This window comes from Oncorhynchus keta, chromosome 13 (genome assembly GCF_023373465.1).
Source record: "Oncorhynchus keta strain PuntledgeMale-10-30-2019 chromosome 13, Oket_V2, whole genome shotgun sequence".
Classification (NCBI taxonomy): Eukaryota; Metazoa; Chordata; class Actinopteri; order Salmoniformes; family Salmonidae; genus Oncorhynchus; species Oncorhynchus keta.
Genome location: NC_068433.1, coordinates 34,675,852 through 34,692,045, shown reverse-complemented (window position 1 = coordinate 34,692,045; position 16,194 = coordinate 34,675,852). Strand labels below are relative to the sequence as shown.

Here is a 16,194-nt window from a genome sequence, read left to right as displayed (position 1 = left end):
AATGTATGACAGAGTTATAGACCGTTTTAGGCAACATGAAAGAGGAGGATGGCAATGACGTTACTCTACAAGTTGGGTGAGTCAACATGTTTTTTCGACATGCATGCACTGACATGCACACACACAGAAATCAGTAGCATGGACAGCCACATCATATTTAGTTTACATTGATTGGACTAAATACATTTTGGTATCTTTTTTTGTCATTGTATTAGACTAAGCATAGGTGATTAGATGTGGAAATGTTGAAGTTGAATTTTCCTGTGCGAGCACCATTATGAATATCAAGAGGCTGTATCTTGCATAGGTATCTTATCTCTAAAGAAAAGCCATGGACATTCAAACTGTTGCTTGTGCAAAGCACATTTTCACTGTGAATGTATTATTGCGCCAAAAAGTCTGTTATCAACACACATGGCAGTCCATTCAAAATGGCAACAATGGAACATGTGGTTTTTGATATGCATCTATTTCAAAGCCGACCTTTGGATGGGGTTTAAACACATCAAGGTGATATTCAGACATTATTTGATGGATTTTGACAATTCTAAAAGCGTTGAGTATCTTACATTTATCAGAACTGTATTGTTGACCTTTTATCAATTTTGACAACCGTTGCTGCTTACATACACTAGCGGTCAAACATTTTAGAACACCTACTCATTCAAGCATTTCCTTTATTTGTACTATTTTCTAGTGAAGACATCAAAACTATGAAATAACATATATGGAATCATGTAGTGTGAAATAAATCGAAATAGAAATGTCCTTGTTTTCCATGAAAACATACACGAAAATAGGAAATATTGTCAAGATGTTGACAAGGTTATAAATAATGATTTTTAAATTGAAATTATCATTGTGTCCTTCAAACGTTGCTTTCGTCAAATAATCCTCAATTTGCAGCAGTTACAGCCTTGCAGACCTTTGGCATTCTAGTTGTCAATTTGTTGAGGTAATCTGAAGAGATTTAACCCCATGCTCCCTGAAGCACCTCCCACAAGTTGGATTGGCTTGATGGGCACTTCTTACGTACCATACGGTCAAGCTGCTCCCACAACAGTTCAATAGGGTTGGGATCCGGTAACTGTGCTGGCCACTCCATTATAAACAGAATACCAGCTGACTGCTTCTTCCCTAAATAGTTATTGGATAGTTTGGAGCTGTGCTTTGGGTAATTGTCCTGTTGTAGGGGAAAATTGGCTCCAATTAAGCACCGTCAACAGGGTATGGCATGGCGTCTCAAAATGGAGTGATAGCATTCCTTCTTCAAGATACCTTTTACCCTGTACAAATTTCCCACTTTATCACCACCAAAGCACCCCCAGACCATCACATTGCCTTCACCATGCTTGACAGATGGCGTCAAGCACTCCTCCAGCATCTTTTCATTTTTTCTGTGTCTTACGAATGTTCTAATTTGTGATCCGAACACCTCAAACTTCGATTCGTCTGTCCATAACACTTTTTTCCAATCTTCCTCTGTCCAGTGTCTGTATTATTTTGCCCATCTTACTATTTTATTTTTATTGGCTTGAGATATGGCTTTTTTTTTAGGCCAGCATCCTGGAGTAGCATCTTCACGTTTGACGTTGAGACTGGTGTTTTGCGGGTACTATTTAATGAAGCTGCCAGTTGAGGACTTGTGAGGTGTCTGTTTCTCAAACTAGACACCAATGTACTTGTCCTCTTGCTCAGTTGTGCACCAGGGCCTCCCACTCCTCTTTCTATTCTGCTTAGAGCCAGTTTCCTCTGTTCTGTGAAGGGAGTAGTACAAAACATTGTACGAGATTTTCAGTTTCTTGGCAATTTCTAGCATTGAATAGCCTTCATTTCTCAGAACAAGAATAGACTGACGAGTTTCAGAAGAAAGGTCTTTGTTTCAAGCCATTTTGAGCCTGTAATCGAACCCACAAATGCTGATGCTCCATATACTCAACTAGTCTACGGAAGGCCAGTTGTAATTGCTCCTTTAACCACAACACAGTTTTCAGCTGTGCTAATATAATTGCAAAAGGGGTTTCTAATGATCAATTAGCCTTTTAAAATTATAAACTTGGATTAGCTAACACAACGTGCCATTTGAAAACAGGAGTGATGGTTGCTGATAATGGGCCTCTGTACTTCTATGTAGATTTTCCATTAAAAAATCTGCCGTTTCCAGCTCCAGTAGTAATTTACAACATTAGCAATGTCTACACTGTAATTCTGATCAATTTGATGTTATTTTGATGGACAAAAACAAGTACATTTCTGTGACCCAACACTTTTGAAAGGTAGTGTATATTTTATATTTGAGATTCATTAAATAGCCACCCTTTACCTTGATGACAGCTTTGCACACTCTTGGCATTTTGTCAACCAGCTTCACCAGCTTCATGCTTTTCCAACAGTCTTGAAGGAGTTCCCTAGTATGCTGAGCACTTGTTTGCTGCTTTTCCTTCACTCTGCGGTCCGACTCATACTAAACCATCTAAATTGGGTTGAGGTTGGGTGATTGTGGAGGCCAGGTCATCTGATGCAGCACTCCATCACTCTCCTTCCTGGCAAAATAGCCCTTACACAGCCTGGAGGTGTGTTGGGTCATTGTCCTGTTGAAAAACGAATTAATTAAAATAATTTATTTGGGCTGGTATTTCTGAGGCTAGTAACTCAAATTAACTTATCCTCTGCAGCAGAGGTAACTCTGGGTCTTCCATTCCAGTGGCGGTCCTCATGACAGCCAGTTTCATCATAGCTCTTGATGGGTTTTGCGACTGCACTTGAAGAAATGTTAATGTCTTTATTAAACTAATGATGGACTGTCATTTATCTTTTTAGGGATAGGGGGCAGCATTTTCACTTTGGATGAATAGCGTGCCCAGAGTGAACTGTCTCCTACTCTGTCCCAGATGCTAATATATGCATATTATTACTATTGATAGAAACCACTCTGAAGTTTCTCAAACTGTTTGAATGACATCTGTGAGTATAACATAACTCATATGGCAGGCGAAAACCTGAGAAAAATCCAACCAGGAAGTGGGATATCTGAGGTTGGTCGATTTTCAACTCATCACCTATTGAAATCCCAGTGGGATATGGATATGTTTGCACTTCCTACGGCTTCCACTAGATGTCAACAGTCTGTAGAACCTTGAATGAAGCTTCTACTCATGTGGGGCCGGATGAGAGGGGAATGAGTCAGTGGTCTGGCAGAGAGCCAGGTCCTGGTCACGCGCATTCCACATGATATCGACTTGTGTTCCATTACTTCTATAAACACAAAGGAATTCTCTGGTTGGAATATTATTGAATATGTATGATAACATCCTAAAGATTGATTCTAAACTTAGTTTGACAAGTTTATTTCGACCTGTAAGTTTTTGTCCGACGTTCGCCTGTTTCTATCCGAGCGCCGTTTCAGATTATTGCATGGTATTTTTTTCCGTAAAGTTTTTCTAAAATCTGACAGCGGTTGCATTATCTTTGAGCTGTTCTTGCCATACATTGACTTATGTATACCCCCATACCTTGTCACAACACAACTGATTTGCTCAAAAGCATTAAAAAGGAAAGAAATTGCACAAATGAACTTTTAACAAGGCACACCTGTTAATTGAAATGCATTCCAGGTGACTACCTCATTAAGCTGGTTGAGAGACTGCCAAGAGTGTGCAAAGTTGTCATCAAGGCAAAGGGTGGCGATTTGAAGCATCTCAAATATAAAATATATTTTGATTTGTTTAACACTTTCTTGGTTACTACATAATTCCATATTTGTTATTTCATAGTTTTGATGTCTTCACTATTATTCTACAATGTAGAAAATAGCAAAAAAAAATATAGAAAAACTCTTGAATGAGTAGGTGTTCTAAAACTTTTGACCGGTAGTGTAAGCTAGCCACCAATTTAAAACAGATAATGTTGGTTACCATCTTTATTAAATTGTCCAATATGATCTGATCTACATCCTTATTATTTAAAGTAGTAAAGTAAGGAAATTGACCTCTATGTTGAATGTCATTATTTTTGCATTCTGTTTATGCCATTACTGTCTTTTTTATTACAATATTTTGGTACGTTGTATGTGAATACAGTGACAAGAAGAGGTTACTAATGATCATAGATGGACCTCATCAAGACACATTTATTAAGAATTTGCCTGGTGCAAAGTTGGCAGTCGGCAACCCCGAAAGAATATCTTGCGGCAGCTACTCAAATAAGTTCTGAGGGGAGCTGCATGAGAAAAGATACTAGAATGAGGAGCGAAAGAAGGGCGATAGAGTCAGCACTCTTCAAGTTTCTCTAAAGTCTATGGGTAAAAATTTTAAAGAAGCTCACACATGCTAAATCGTCATTTGTACAACTAATCAGTGACGAAAAACCATCCCACCGGAACAACTGTTGCTCGTTTATTGTTGCATCCCACAGTCTTTTGACAGACATTACCATACCATATGTTACATAGTCTGTCCAAGAAAGATTAGTAACAAAATGTTTTTTCTGAAATTGATATTATCAAGTGCAATATCTTAATCAGTCTCTTAAATTGTATGTAACTGTTTTGTTCTATCTTTTAGACTAAATGCTATGCCTCCAGAAAATAAAAGTGTACAAATTTAGGTTCAACTAGCGTAAAGGCTTAGTAGACCTGGCCATAGATTGGGTGTGACCGATTATGCTTCATAAAGTGTTCTCTCCCACTGGCATGCATCTAGGACATTGCTGGGTCATTAGTACATTATATGACATTGACTTAAAACTGTAATTTGAATAGTGATATGAAAACTTGCTTCCGTTTTCCTTTGAACTTAGATAGGTCTGGAACCATGAGAAAGGCAGAGGAGCCCTGAGTCCAGGCAATGGACCTGTGAAGGTGACACAGGGCTTCCGTCCCCTACTGTAGTTAACTCCCTGATGGTTATGTTGCAGGACAATTCAGAGAAAAGGCATCCATCCTTCATAAGATTGCCAAAAAGAAATGCCAAGTAGAGGACAGCGAGAAGGCTAATGGAGTAGCCAGCCGATCAGGTGAGTGGTCTCTACTCTGGGGGTTGGTCTAGTGTAGTCCCATGTGTTAACACAAGTGAATGATATCAGAAACACAAACAAGTTGAAGAGTGATCTCTTCAAATATTTGTATGTTTAGAAGTTGGCTAAACAGACAGCAGTTGGCCAAACATTTGTATGTTTGGCAGTTGGCTAAACATTTAAATAAATCCATTCAATGCTCTATATTATTTTGAAACCATGTAATTGTTAGATATTTGTTACTATATAACAGGTTCGGAAAAATCTACTATCTGATGAAATGCAGGTCGAAGCTATTCAATAATATCCAATAACCACACAGGCAGAGATCATCACTATTTGGCCATGTTACAAAGTACAGAAGTTCCAAACAGTCATTATGCCTGTCCTTACTAGCATGCCCATCTAGTGATTATCACTCTGTCGAAGGAGTGCTAGTTGTAACTTGATACATCCAATCTCAATATGCCAACTCCAGGCTCTGACGAAAACAAAAAACATGGTGAACATTTTGCCATGCTCTGGGTCTGTAAACAGTAGTAACCACCAACTTCAGTTTATTTTATCTTAAATTAACAGACTAATCTAACATTCCTACACCCTACTCTCATAACCCATGATGCTGGATTGCTACCACCTTGAGGTTTTGCCTGCTCTCCTGCGTTTTCTAAAACAGCTCACTAGCTTTTGAGAAACGCAAATACTATTGCCATTGTTTTGTCACAGCAAGAAAATAATCCAGCAGCAACAGGAAATGTGAATTATTATGTGAATTACAATTAATGGACATTTTTTGTAGGGTTTGATACAGTTGTTCTTCCTTTAAAAGTTGCGTCATACTTCAGCACAGCTTACAGGCTGCCGCAGAATTCTATGGCACGTTATTTAATTGTCAGCCATTGTTACCATTAATGCTAGTTAGTGCAAGTTTGACCACCAGATGGCATCTTTGAGAAGCATTTGGATAACCTTCAAAACTGGCTGTACTAGAGAATTTAAAAGCTTTTTTGTAAGAACATAGTACATGGGATTAATTTTAAGACATTTTGCTTAATTAATTTGATTAATATTATGGTGTTTCTATTCCAAGAAAAACAAAAAACAAAACCCTCAGGATTTCTGTGAGGATGGAACGGAAAATATGGCACTGTTCAACGTGGCGGTCGGGAGTAGGCTACAGTACTAAGAGCATAACATTTCCACACCCTAATTGTAGTCTAACCCATACCCAAACAGAGATTCAGTGAAAATTGACATCTCATTGATTTATCCAGACCAGTCCCCACGCTTGTCCCAGAGCAGTGTGAAACGGTGCTGAAATAGTTGACCATACGCGGGTATTCTATTGCTTCAAGTCCTATTGCTTCTAACTTCAATATGATTTTTAAATAAATAAGACCGACACCACTTTAACCTCTCTAGGGTACGGGAGACACTAACGTCCCATCTGGCCAACATCCAGTGAGGTTGCAGAGCGCCAAATTCAATTACAGAAATGCTCATCATAAAAATTCAGAAAACAAAACATATTTTTGTTGAAAGATTAACTTCTTGTTAAACCAACCACAGTGTCATTTATAAAATGCTTTTCGGAGAAAGCATACCTAGCCCAGAACCTAGCCCAGTTGACAAATTATTACAAACAGTAACCAGCCAAGCAGAAGCGTTACAAAACTCAAAAATATAGATCAAATTAATCCCTTACTTTTGATGATCTTCATATGGTGTTAATCAGAAGACATTAATTTACTCAATAAATGTTCCTTTTGTTCGATGAAGTCTCTTTACATCCAAAAACCTCTGTTTTGTTAGCACGTTTTCTTCAGTAATCCACAGGATCAAACTCAGTCAAAACAATCAGACAAAAATCCTAATTGTTTCCCTAAAGTTCATAGAAACATGTCAAACGATGTTTATATTCAATCCTCGGGTTGTGTTTTAGCCTAAATAATCTATAATATTTCAACCAGACAAGAACGTCGTCAATATAAAAGGTAAACAAGAAATGCACATGCGCCTGAAAAAACTCTGCGACACTTTAGGGTCTACTCGTTCAGACTGGTCTTACTTACTCTTACTCCTCATATATAAGAATACAAGCCTGAAACGATTTCTAAAGACTGTTGACATCTAGTGGAAGGCATAGGAACTGCAAATGGAGTCCTAAGTCAATCGATACTGTAATGGCATTGAATAGAAAGCTACAAAACCACAAAAAAAAATACTTCCTGAATGGATTTTTCTCAGGTTTTTCGCCTGCTAAATCAGTTCAGTTATACTCAGACACTATTTTAACAGTTTTTTAAACTTTAGAGTGTTTTCTATCCAAATCTACCAGTTATATGCATATCATATCTTCTGGGCCCGAGTAGCAGGCCGTTGAATTTGGCTATGCTTTTCATCCAAAATTCCAAATGCTGCCCCCTACCCTAGAGAGGTTAAACAGCACATTACTCAACACTAGTGAGACTCATGTCGCCTTCAGTAGGCCTACAGTATATCACAAAATATTTTTTCAATGACGTGACCCAGCTAACAATGAGGAATTGGCCCAGAGGTGGCCCTCTTCTGGGGGACCGGAACTGATTGAATCGGCCCGGCGTCAGGTGTCGGACTGCGAATCAAAATTAATGACTGCCCAGAATCGGCCCAAGTACATCGGGCCGTTTCCATCTACTGGAATTCAGCCGACTTTGCCGGCAACTTGCCGATGCAAATTTACATTTAAAGAAAAATATATAAATTGACCCAATTTAGTAACTTTAAATATTACTATTATATATTTTATACATACAAATTATACCCATCCACAAAAAAAAAAACATTTTGTGTTAGAGGAAACACCATACACCTGGTGACCGTGTCAGCGTGCATGCGCCTGGCCCGCCACAGGAGTCCCTACAGCATGATGGGACAAGGGAATCCCGGTCGGCCAAACCCTTCCCTAAACTCAGTATAATGCTGGGCCAATTGTGTGTCGCCTCATTGGTCTCCCGGTCATGGCCTGCATGGGACTCGAACTAGCATCTGTAGCAACGCAGTTTGCACTGCGATGTATTGTCTTAGACTGCTGCGAATCTCAGGAGGCACCATCCACAAAGTTTTTAATGCTTTGTCAACTACCTTGTACAAAAAAATGTGTTAGGTCAAATCTGATCTGTGAGGTTATTTAAGGGGCTTTTATATAATTCTAAATGAATTCATAATAATTGTGCGGCGCCCTATGGTACTCCCAAATCACAGTCAGATGTGATATAGCCTGGATTTGAACCAGGGACTGTAGTGATGCCTCTTGCATGGAGTTGCAGTGCCGTAGACCACTGTGCCACCCAGGAACCATGATCAGTATATATTGTGCTGCTAATAGCCCATCCTAGAAATGTTGTTTGCAGAATTCACAGCCTGCTGTGCTTGTGGAAAACAGGGTTAATAATAATAATACTTTCTTCCTTCCACTTGATAAAAGTTTTTTTACAGAACAAATAATACAACTAATATTGTGGTTAAACTCAAATATACTAATTATATTTGAGTTTAACCACAATATTTGTTGTATTATTTGTTATGTATTTTCTGGTGGATTAAACTGAAATTGCAACCAACCTGTCTATGACCTGTTTAAAAACGAACGATATTTTGGAGATTATTTAATTTTCAAATAACCTAAAGTGAGCGTGTAAAAGGCCATTCTTGAACATGGGGTGAGACATTGTTACAAATGTATAAATAAAGCCAGTTTGTTATTCAGAATAATTTATTTCTGTTTTTAGAGGGAGAGAAACCAAAAACCTACCGTCACCTCATAGGTCACAACCTGCACAGATATTGAACCAGCATCTGTAGCAACACAGTTTGCACTGCAATGCAGTGTCTTAGACCGCTGCACCACTCAGGCGCTGTACAAGGTAACTGGTCGGGAGTAGCCTACAGTACTAAAGTAAGAGCAAAATAATCCTAACATTTCCACACCCTAATTGTAGTCTAAGTTTCTCTTAGAATAAAAACCTTAGTGTTTTTGTAAGTAATACTGACGAGTAGAGATAAAATAATAAGTGTATTTTTCCAGGTGTGTGCGTACAGGACAGAGGAATCGCAATTCTTAGAGTATTGTTCTAAATTCAATCATCTCCTTCATCCTCATCATTCAGTTAAATGAAAGTCGTGCAGAATTATCAGTTTCTATTTGGTTTATGTTGCCCATTCATTGTCAGAGACCGTAGCACCTTGGGACTCAAAAGCATAATCAGTCCTCTAACTCCCCCTTGTGCTGGTCTGGAGCAATGAAGTAGTGACACGGGGTACGGTACTAAAACACAAATTACATCTAAGTCCACAGCATAATCGCAAAACTTTTAGTTGAGCAGCCACTGTACATTTGTGTTAGGATAAATCAAGTCTTACATTTTAAATTGGAATTAACTATCTTTAGAAGCCTTTTTAAACCTTGAATACACTAGAATGAGCATTTCCTGCTGCACATGAACATTCTCTACAACAGCAGAGTGATTAAATTAAGATAGCACATCTGTATAGAAAAGTTAGAATCTTAGTAATTGAGGAGCTCTATCTTGGTAGGGGATCTGTAATATGGTCCAAATCACTGACCCAAGTCCACAATGATATTTATAACCTGGCATTATGCCTCAAAAGAAACCTGGATTCAAAGTAAGGTCCTGGCTATTTATCAAATTACTAAAAGCGGAATTTTATGTTTTTTGGCTGGGGTCAAAATATATTTTTAAAGCCCACATTGATGCAGAAAATCTAAAATATTGGTGTAGTTATTAGGAACATGTTGACCGACAAAGTCCTGAAATTGGGAGGATGGAATAAACCACCATTGCTATCTTTTGGGTTAATGAGGCGTCAGTTCTAAAGCCAAGCAAGCATGGCATTTAGAAGTGCCAAATCAATTGTGACTGTTGTCTTAGAGCAATGTTTTGTTCAATTGAGCCACTGCCAAGTGTAATTCCTGTGTGTTTTCACTTCAAAGAGCTCTGACGCAATGGTCCAAAAGATACTCAGAGGGGCCATAGAAAGATCTTTCATGTGTATAATGTTCCCATACAGACAAAATCAAAGAGGGACATGGATATTTATTACTGAGACTAAATTAGGCTAACAGTGCTATATTAACCTATTAACATCTTAACAGAACCCAAATTCATGACAAGTATCAATTTAAGATTAGAAGTTCATGTTGCTGGTTAAACAAGTTTGTACTTTAAAAAATATTGTACTGTAGTCCCCAAAAAATGTCAAATGTAATTAATATACAAATGCGTAGTGTAATGTCTTATTTACTCAGAAAGTAATATGCGACTAGTATATCAAATTGACATATCAAATGTATCATTCATTTGAATATGTTCTATGGTTTAGTTAATAGTGCATAGGATCCCTTCCAAAAGGGCCGGGGAAGTCATTTGTTAGACAATAGGAGTATCAGATCATTTGACCTCCCTGGCAATATCCTGCTATGTCACAACCACACTTGGATTAAACCAACTTCCATGTCAATTTTGTTATAGTCATCCGATTTATTAGCTTTCGGCATTTTGTATTTTAATGAATAGTGTAAGTAAATCTGTCCTTAAATGAATAGGGCCCTAAATGAAGTTCGACAAAAGGTAGCCCTCTTACAAGATAGAGGTTGCTGCACTACAGGAACACACACTCACAGGCACCCTAGGTCCAACATCTCATCGCTTAGCATTTCTGATGCTGCTAGCAATGCTTATGGGGACATATTGTGCTCTGAAAAGCCCAAAACAATAATTGCAGCCACTGTTTGAAGCTGTAAGGCATGACTGTGAAAGACGTGAAGGTTGGATGTCCTAATGCAGTGTTCCTCAAGCCTTGTCTTAAAAAGATCATGTACACCTGCAGAAGCTCTACAGAGCTGACTATTGTTTTTAATTTTTTTATCTTTCTTTCATGGCAACACTTTGTGAGGGTGAGAAAAGTTGTTTGCGTAAAGTAGTGTGTACAATGATTATTTTCATCATCGGATACCGTAGATAGTTTGATTGATGGATTTGCAATTATAGCTAGTTATTTCTTAATGAATGAATCTCTTGATTAATCATAGCAGCATTTTACAGTGTTGTTTTACGAATATTACTCTGTATTTGGTTAACTTGCTACACTGAATTGGCTTTTTTCCTATCTGTATTCATGGGTTGCATCTCTGTCACTTGGTCATGCCATTGTTATGAAAGTTCTACAGGCGCCTCAGCAATAGTCATGCTCGAAGTCGAGTGTTAGCCAGTCATTGTCAACATTGGTTAGTGACCGTTTCGTCGAAATTACACTATAGTGGCCTGGAAATACGATGACGTGTCTAAAGTAGGAAAATAATTAGTAGGAAACAACTTTGCCATCACTATGGTGTCATAAAATGTACTTTAGACAGATGGCGAGGTTGCCATTAGATAGCAAAGTTCTTTACAAATAGCTAATGTAAACTCGTACATCGCCTTGGTCCGTACAATTGCCCTTATTTTAGCGCCCCAAAAACATTTACATTTAAGCCATTTAGCAGACGCTCTTATCCAGAGCGACTTACAAATTGGTGCATTCACCTTATGACATCCAGTGGAACAGCCACTTTACAATAGTGCATCTAAATCTTTTAAGGGGGGGGGGGGTGAGAAGGATTACTTTATCCTATCCTAGGTATTCCTTAAAGAGGTGGGGTTTCAGGTGTCTCCGGAAGGTGGTGATTGACTCCGCTGTCCTGGCGTCGTGAGGGAGTGTGTTCCACCATTGGGGAGCCAGAGCAGCGAACAGTTTTGACTGGGCTGAGCGGGAACTGTACTTCCTCAGTGGTAGAGAGGCGAGCAGGCCAGAGGTGGATGAACGCAGTGCCCTTGTTTGGGTGTAGGGCCTGATCAGAGCCTGGAGGTACTGAGGTGCCGTTCCCCTCACAGCTCCGTAGGCAAGCACCATGGTCTTTTAGCGGATGCGAGCTTCAACTGGAAGCCAGTGGAGAGAGCGGAGGAGCGGGGTGACGTGAGAGAACTTGGGAAGGTTGAACACCAGACGGGCTGCGGCGTTCTGGATGAGTTGTAGGGGTTTAATGGCACAGGCAGGGAGCCCAGCCAACAGCGAGTTGCAGTAATCCAGACGGGAGATGACAAGTGCCTGGATTAGGACCTGCGCCGCTTCCTGTGTGAGGCAGGGTCGTACTCTGCGGATGTTGTAGAGCATGAACCTACAGGAACGGGCCACCGCCTTGATGTTAGTTGAGAACGACAGGGTGTTGTCCAGGATCACGCCAAGGTTCTTAGCGCTCGTAATACGTAATACTTAATACGTAATAGAGGTCGTGTGGGAAAATTGCTTTTTTTCACTCGATCTGTCCAACATCACCTAATCGCATCTAAAATGTAAATAAAAAACTATAAAGAGTTTATATAATGTGTCATTACATACCTATTTGAAGGTTTGTGTCGAATTTGAATTGGGTTTTTAGGGCGGTGCTAAAGTGATCTTAGAAGTAAACAGCGGCTTTGAGAACGACACAAAAAATGACAAGGTAACCCCGTTACTGTCCATTTCCTGTTTTTAAAGGATGAGGGAAGTGCTACACCTGGTGGAGAGAGATTGTAAGACAGAAATAGTTGCTTTATGTATGCTGTACGTTACGACATGACACGTCTAGATGTAACGGAGGGTCCGTTTTTTAAACTTTTCTCCAATACTATAGAGCCATTACCATGTCGATCAACACTTGAATAGAAACCCAGTTCACACCCCCGATTTTGAAGTCAACCCAGTCGCTACAGTCCCATTAGTTCTTTGTAGCCTCGTTTGAATGTTGCGGTTGCTCACATTTGTACGGAATGGGGTGAGTTTACGTTAGCGATGAAAACTATAGCTAGTAAAAATGTGGTGCTGTCCCCTCAATCTTAGTTTGCTAGCTAGAGTTTTGCTGCATGTTATACTGCATCACAATGATGACAAAAGGTTTTCTATTAAATATATGTCTCCATTTGAAATGTCATCATGTTTCCAAGACACGATAATGCACTTTAGACTAAATCTTCATCAGCGCCAATTCAGAATTAATTGAGTAGAACATTCAGAGGGCGCAGTGCCTAAAGAGAATCTTCATTCTGGAGAAGGTCTGTATGGAGGAGTGGGCCAAAATCCCTGCTGCAGTGTGTGCAAACCTGGTCAAGAAGTACAGGAAACGTATGATCTCTGTAATTGCAAACAAAGGTTTCTGGACCAAATATTAACCTCTTAAGTCGACCCGACACGCATGCGTCCCATCTAGCCATCTGGAAATGCAAATGCGCTACGCTAAATGCTAATAGCACTCGTTAAAACTCAAACGTTCATTAAAACACACATGCAGGGTACTGAATTAAAGATACACTCGTTGTGAATCCAGCCAACAAGTCAGATTTTTAAAATGCTTTTCGGCGAAAGCATGAGAAGCTATTATCTCCTCCTCTTTATTGGGTTGTTGTCCAGAACTATACTGTTTGTTACTTTTTTTGTATGTAAGGGTTTTTGGTAGCAGATTAAAATAGTTATTGTGGGATGGGGACCTGTTTGCGTTAGAACCTCAAAGATATTGACCTTAGAGTTATGGAATGCCGAATGCCGATATACCCTAAATATCGATCTATGAAGAGTGTGTGATCCAGGAAAAAAGACCATTTTAAAACGCAACGTAATTTTTTTTAATTAAAAAAGTTGACGATAAACTTTCACAAAACACTTCGAAATACTTTTGTAATCCAACTTAAGGTATTAGTAAACGTTAATAATCTATCAAATTGATCACGGGGCGATGTGTATTCAACACCACCTTCCGGAGACACCTGAAACCCCACCTCTTTAAGGAATACCTAGGATAGGATAAGAAATCCTTCTCACCCCCCCCCCCAAAAAAATTTAGATGCACTATTGTAAAGTGGCTGTTCCACTGGATGTCATAAGGTGAATGCACCAATTTGTAAGTCGCTCTGGATAAGAGCGTCTGCTAAATGACTTAAATGTAATGTAAATGTAATGTAATAGCTCCACGTCTTGAAATCATGTTCGGAAATTTCTCATCCAAAACATCCTGTCGGAGACCGGAAAGAATGGGCTCTCTCTCACTCGTTTGACCAAGAAACAGGCAATTGACAAGACTGGCGACATCGTGTGGAAGCTGTAGGACTTGCAATCTCAGCCCCATGTAATTTGCTTTCCAATAGACAATACATGCAAGTGGCGCATTGATATATTTTCCAGATTTTGGTGATGGGTTTTTCTTGCGCTTTTCGATGAAACACACGTTATGTTATAGTCACAGCTGTGATTTAACCAGTTTTAGAAACGTCAGAATGTTTTCTATCCACACATACTAATCATATGCATATACTATATTCCTGGCATGAGTAGCAGGACGCTGAAATGTTGCGCGATTTTTAACAGAATGTTCGAAAAAGTAGGGGGTAGACTTAACGTTCTGCTTTTCTGATGCATCAAATACTTCTGTCATGCAATAAAATACAAATGAATTACTGAAAAATCATACAATGTGATTTTCTGGATTTTTTTTCGATTCCGTCTCTCACAGTTGAAGTGTACCTATGATAAAAATTACAGACCTCTACATGCTTTGTAAGTAGGAAAACCTGCAAAATCGGCAGTGTATCAAATACTTGTTCTCCCCACCGTATACCACAATTACATTAATTGCTCTCCATGTTTTCTCTTTTATTGCAGATAAAAATCTTCCAAACAGCTCAAATGTTGAGGTGGAAGTCACACCACCAATGAATGGCACTACAGGACAAGAAGGGGAAGCTCTGGTAAGAAACCCATTTTAGGGGCACACACACACAAACCAACATAGACCGGACCGCAAACAAGTGGGCACACAACTCAATAATTCCCATCCCTCCCACTTGTGCACATAGTTACTAAGGTACAGATACAGTAGAACCTCAAAGATATTAACCTTAGAGTTATGGAATGCCGAACCTGAACAATAATTAAATGGAGAAAAAAAAACTGAATTTACTGCAGGTTACAGACTAACTTAAATGTTGCTTTCATGTGAATCATAAAAAGACTCTTCAGATAGGGTCTTCACTCACATGCTTCTTGCTCATATCACGGATTCCCCCAGTACTGCTGCTCATTCCGTGGACCAGTTCCCGGAGGTCTACTTCACCGGCCTCTAGCCATCACTGCACTGTCTCAATACACACACCTGATTCCAATTCCCTCGATTAGTAATTGTACATATGTGCCCTCTGTTCACCATTGTCTTGTTGGTTATTGTTCCCATGTCCGTTGGTCTGTGAGTACCTGTGCGTTGTTATTTCGGCTTTCGTGCAGCGTGTATTGTGCACTTGTTATTACGGGTCTCGCCCTGTGTAGTGTCTTGCAGGTATATATTAGGAGGTTTAACTTCGCTCATTTGTTTGGGTTACCTCCCTGTGTTTATGAATACATGTTCGTTTTGGGCTTCGTCCCCGTGCCTTTTCATGGCATGTTGTATATTTTGGGTGGAGTATTATGATTTCCTGCCCCTGTCTCCAATCATTAATAAAATGTCATGTTTAAGCACAGATTAAGCCCACTTTAACTTCTTGCGGCGAGCCATCCCGGATCCGGGATCGTGAATACAGCCTCAAGCTCATTACCATAACGCAATGTTAACTATTCATGAAAATCGCAAATGAAATGAAATCAATATGCTAGCTCTCAAGCTTAGCCTTTTGTTAACAACACTGTCATCTCAGATTTTCAAAAATATGCTTCTCAACCATAGCAAAACTAGCATTTGTGTAACAGTATTGATAGCTATTGATAGCTAGCATTAGCATTTAGCGTTAGCATTCAGCAGGCAACATTTTCACAAAAAACAGAAAACCATTCAAATAAAACCATTTACCTTTGAAGAACTTTGGATGTTTTCAATGAGGAGACTCTCAGTTCGATAGCAAATGTTCAGTTTTTCCTGAAAGATTATTTGTTAAGGAGAAATCGCTCCATTTTGTGCATCACGTTTAGCTACTAAAAAAAACTGTATCCAGGATTGTGTAAATCTATCCGCAAGCTCATTAGCATAACACAACGTTAACTATTCATGAAAATCGCAAATGAAATTAAATCAATATGCTAGCTCTCAAGCTTAGCCTTTTGTTAACAACACTGTCATCTCAGATT

General features: G+C 39.2%; 1 protein-coding gene across 4 annotated transcripts in view; it reads left to right on the top strand.

Moving 5' to 3' along the window:
- The window catches only part of LOC118392243 (sodium/potassium/calcium exchanger 2-like), a 192,808-nt gene that overhangs the window by 162,377 nt on the left and 14,237 nt on the right, over positions 1-16,194 (top strand). For all 4 annotated transcript variants that reach the window (XM_035784028.2, XM_035784027.2, XM_035784026.2 and 1 more), the window contains 2 exons: positions 4,915-5,013; positions 14,743-14,828. In XM_035784028.2, coding sequence (XP_035639921.1) covers positions 4,915-5,013; positions 14,743-14,828 — 185 coding nt within the window. The remainder of the gene's footprint in view (positions 1-4,914; positions 5,014-14,742; positions 14,829-16,194) is intronic.